The 5,291-nt window shown below is 34.2% G+C and overlaps 1 protein-coding gene across 1 annotated transcript; it reads right to left on the bottom strand.

The window, feature by feature from the left end:
* Positions 1-1,363: 1,363 nt before the first annotated feature.
* On the bottom strand, positions 1,364-3,111 carry LOC108994373 (serine/threonine-protein phosphatase 6 regulatory ankyrin repeat subunit A-like). The gene is made up of 4 exons (XM_035693853.1): positions 2,797-3,111; positions 2,432-2,718; positions 1,648-2,180; positions 1,364-1,507 (listed from the first exon to the last, which is right to left on the bottom strand). The coding sequence occupies exons 1-4, from the start codon at positions 3,060-3,062 to the stop codon at positions 1,364-1,366; spliced, it is 1,230 nt and encodes a 409-aa protein (XP_035549746.1). The 5' UTR covers positions 3,063-3,111.
* Positions 3,112-5,291: the final 2,180 nt, after the last annotated feature.

The raw sequence follows: 5,291 nt of genomic DNA, 5'->3' as shown, positions 1-5,291 counted from the left end.
TTGGCTGTTTTCTTAAGATTTTCGTTAACAAATATAACCCAAGTTTTTATAACTTCGAATATTTGCCTTCCCTCTTTTTTTGGTTTTTCCTTAGAACAAATTCTCAGCCCATGTGAACATTAGTAAACAACTTAGGCTTCATTATTTGGAAATCAGTGTTTTTTTAAGAATGATTTTGGTACTAATTTGCTGTATCTTTTGGTATTGCAACATAAAATAAGTGTTTTGGATGCTTGCTTTCCTTTGGGATAATTGGTGAATGTTCTGTGAAATGTGCTAGTAACATGTTTGCGTAAGAAAGGAAGTTCCATGTGATGTATCAGGAAATTGCCATGTATTATATCTACTCGTACAGGACAGGCCATATGTTAAAAAGTAATAAAAGCATAAAAAGTCTTTGAAAGGTAAAAAAATCTAAAAAAATTCAAAATTATAAATCAAACTTTCCAAAAAAAAAAGGCATTAGAATATAAAGTTTATTAATCCCTTTGAGACCTTAAACCTAAATAGGGGACTTCCCAGTATTGATGAAACCGTCCACCTTACACTGCACGAAATGGTCTTGGCCAACTTTTAATGCATTTTTTAAGCCTGTTGTACTTAATAGATATAAAATGCACTATACCTAGATCCTTCCTATACATTCCACATATAAAAGAGAGGATTAGGAAGAAGAATGACCCAATAACACAAGTGGTAATGGCGAGATCTAAGGAATGTGCTAATACAGCATATGCACCTGTGATAAATGCCAGCACCATTGCTCCCATGGCCATCAAAATAAACCACTTGGCCAGCATGAGTAAAGCGTAGCGAGTTTCATCAGAATGAGAATTCCAGAGCAAAACAGGCAGGAATAGATGGGTAACAACAGCAGAACTAGATAGCACCAAGGATATGGCATCAGTGATAATGAACGCTTTAAAAGCAGCATTTCTCCTCAAAATTGCAGAACCTTCATAATGTGGGTCACCTCCAGTACCAACAAAACCACCAGGCATGGTTATAGCTGCGGCAAAGGTCACGGTTGTTATGAGGGCAGCTACTACCAAGTGTGTTTCGGCTGCTTTGTCCAAATATTCTTTCCTCCTCTTCTTCAAGTCTTTTTGAAGATCCTCTTCAAAATTTGGTTCATGCTCGACGAATACCCTTCTCAAATGACGTCGAGATTTTAACCAAATTTTGATCTTCTATAAAATTTGTAGTGTATTGAATAAATGTGAGCAATAGCATTTTTCACTTAGCTTATGATAAACAAAGTCATAATCAAGATATAGGAATAATAGTACTTGTATTTTTTCCTTATGAAATATAATGTTTTTGAAATGTGCAAGATTTATGAAACAAAGGGTATTTGACAGCTTCAATCGAGGGAGAGGGCCGAGAGCAGCAGTGAAATCTCAATCATGGGTTGTAAACCCACATCAGGCTTGAATCGGTCGCACTGCATGCTTATTGCGCAATGACCAGGTCGATCTAGTTCTACCCAGAGAACAAGGTAGATATCCTATACCTCAATTTCAGGACCAACAAAAACAAATGAAAAGCATGAACTTTGCGACTTTTACATTTTCCAATAAACGTGTAACTAATTATTAGTGTTCCATTTTGGTGGGATGAAAGAGAAAAGATCGATTGGGACGTTACCTCTATTGCCGATAACTTTGCACTAGTTAAAGTGACTTGATAAGCATTATGGTTATTTTTGTTGAAGGCCATCTTATCTACTCTGGGGTGATCCATGAGATTCTTCTTCGCCTTCTCAAAACAGCGGGAATATTGGTGATGGAGAGGAGTGTTCCCTTCGTCGTCCTTCTCATTCAAAAGATTGCTGAAAGACGAATTTTCAAGGATCACTCCCACTACGGAATCTGGCCAATTGCCCTCCACCGCAAAGTGCAACGCATTCCAGCCTCTATTGTCAACCAGTTCGCAACAATCTGGACACCTGTCTATAATCATTTTCATGAGCTGCTTATTGGCACGATGAGCTGCAATGTGAACAGGTGTCCTCCCCTCTTTGTCTTTCATGTATGCTACTTGTGAATCATGTTCTAGCAACAGCTCTGTAGAATTCGACTGATCTAAGTATGCAGCCAAGTGCAATGGAGTCCAACCTTCTTGGTCTACTTTTTTAGTTATGGCTCCTTCAATTATTTTCAGAATTTTTTCAGTCGTTTCTGCAAAGAATTTGAATACATGTTAAGTACCGTAATAATTACTTTGTAACCGACACAACAACGACTTGTTAAGAGATAGAATTCACGGGATTTAAATTCTCTGGAATTCTTGCTCCAACTCTAAGGTTTAGATAGGAAGAGAGATCGAGATAGATGCGATGGAGTACCTCTGTTATCCCAAAAAACTGTGATATTTACTAAATATTTCATGTTGTCTGATAAATTCATTTATATAGCTATAAATGCAGTACCTCTGTTATCCCAAATAATTGCAGCATGCAAAGCTGTTCTACCTAAGGGGCCATCATAAGCGGGTGATTTGCAGTTGAGCAGAATTTCCTTCGCCAATTTTTCATAGTTTCTCTCAACGGCAATGTAGAGTGGAGTTTCTCCGGCATCATTAACAGTATATGAAAAATCTGGGTCTTCCTTGATTAAAAGTTTTGTCACTTCAAGGTGATTATAACGTACAGCCTCATGTAAGGCTGTGTCTTTCTCTTTGTTCACCATCCTAAGCATATCCCTGACTGCTTCAACCCTGTTTCCATAATGTTGATTATGTGGATGATCTCTTGCACATTCGATCAGAACTTTAACGATATTATCATGCCCATACCTTGCTGCGACATGTAATGGAGTTTCATCTTTGACATTGACTTGACATAAAAGCGAGGGACACATGTTGAGTATATCTCTCACGAAGTTATTTTCTGTTGATTCTATCCGATTTTCGAGGGCTGTGATGAAAATATGGAGGATTGTGTTTTTGTTTGGTGTTAATAAGGCATCTAGTGGCCGTTCAAAGCTATGATCTTTGAAATCCGTGATGGTGCCTTTTGCTGCAGCATTATAGAGATTCCGATCCATGCAAGTGGTGGTCATGGCCTATCTGTTTTCCATACAAAAGAGTAATAGTCCTGGCAATCTGAAAAATGAAACTGCATGGAAAATAATATTACACCTTTGTACTAAATCGGTGATCACATGGAAGATATTTTCTTTTTCTGTTCATATTGTTAATTCTATGAATGACATTCATTTGTTCATTCAAACCTGGCTAATAGCTAGTAACTTGAAAAGGACTTAATAGGGGCATGTGATCACTAAAATGATATTTCTTTTAGGGCCAAAAATGTAAAGAATTTAGTATTTTTTAGGGTGGATAACTTGGATCTCCCTAGATTGCAGAAATTATGTCGTATTCTACTCGACTGGTTAAGCAACAGAAACTAAAAATTGAGATTGAGAAAACATGTAAAACAAAACTATAGAGAAATATTAATTAATGATAAAATTTGAAATTATTTCATTAAACCCACAAGCCAAATTTAAATAGCTCAAAAACTCGAAATATATCCTAAGAAGGCAAAAATGGATGTAAACAGAATATTTGAAAAAAAAAAACAACTTATATTACCCCAATCGAATATTTAGCTTTTCTTGTCATATTTTTGACACATTCACCTTCTTATGAATTCAAAGCAATTAATATAGAATTTGGATTTGGATATCTCATATCAATTTGGGTTTGCATCAAATTCATACTTAGAATATACACAAAAAAAAGAATAAAATGATATATATATATATATATATATATATAGCAAATGAGTTTTGCTACACATAAGATAGTGTATTAACACACCACTTATAGTGCTGTGACCCATTATAACATTAAAAAATCAAAATACCAATAAATTTTTAGCATAGTTGATGTGGAAAGCTTCTACATCAACAGGGTGCTGGGTGCGGAAAAAATTAGACTTGTAAATAAATTTTCTCATAGCAAATACCTGAGATAGAAGCATATTGATTGCTAAGTTATTTAGTACAAAGACTTGATGAGAAAAATATCACTTGGAATACTGATTGCAAAACAAATTATGGAGAATACAGAATTGTTTTCTTCAAGTTTATTTAGAGCTACAACTACTCTCTGCAGAGATTTTCGGTTACTTCAAAAGAAAGGCTTGTAAATTTGGGGATAGATAGATGGATGTAAGATATATGATTATTGAACAATAGCAGGGAAAAAATAGAACAAGAGCGATAGTAAAGCTACTGGAGAGTACCTAATTACAAGCTGCTTGTAGGAAGACCTTTCCCTTGAACTCAAGATTGGAGAGTTGGAGAGTTGGCAGTCATATGTCTGGTGTAAAATTACTTTTCAAGTCAATAATTATGAAGAAATTACGTGGAAAATATTGTTTTTTTATCTTATATTTTTTTATTCTTAATTAAACATATTATATAATATATTTTAAGCCGTTAAAACCAAAGATGCAATTATTTGCCGGCAAAAGCCATACACTTACCTTTATAAACTAGTATGGGTCACATCTCACGTAACATATTAAAACTCTCTCCATTATAAAATAATATTCAGACGGATTATAAAAGTCCACAAAAAACAACGACTCTCATTGCATGCTTGCATGCCCACTTCTTTTCGTTTCTTTTCTATTCTATTTACGAGCATATTCGAAGGATGCACCTTTTCTTAGCGATGGAGGATATCTCGAGAGCAATGTTTTTCTTTATTTTAAAATTTTATTTTCTTCTTTTATATTTGTTACTATGATACATATAAAGCAACAAAAATAAAGGATGAAAAATCACATCTTTATATATTGAGGAGAAAAAGATTATGTAAACTTTATTCATTTCATTCTCAATTACCTACACTTGAGTATACACACATTTTAACTGATATTATATGTTTATTAGTTACTAGACCGTCATTTAAAAGGTATCAGATTAATAATAAACGCTCACATCTCACTCTCATGCTATTATGTAAAATGAAACACATTTATTACTTTTAATTAGATCATTCTTTTCTTTTTAAAAAAATAAAAGTTGACGGCCAATGCCACTCATCAGATGAGAGTGAGATGAAGATGTAGTTTATTGAATTTTATTACTAAATATGATTAGAGATGATAAAATCTTGAATATAGGCTATTCATACTAAGAAAAGAAAAATGATATTTGTAGTCGTAAAGTGCGCAAGCGCCACGCAATCCTTTTGAAAAAATTGAATAAATACGGGACTCACAAGAAAAAAAAAACTAATTTTTTAATAATACACCCCACTCCTTTCTAAAACAA

This window comes from Juglans regia, chromosome 9, assembly GCF_001411555.2.
Source record: "Juglans regia cultivar Chandler chromosome 9, Walnut 2.0, whole genome shotgun sequence".
NCBI lineage: Eukaryota > Viridiplantae > Streptophyta > Magnoliopsida > Fagales > Juglandaceae > Juglans > Juglans regia.
The sequence above is the reverse complement of the archived record's forward strand: the minus strand, read 5'-3'. Positions and strand labels throughout refer to the sequence as shown.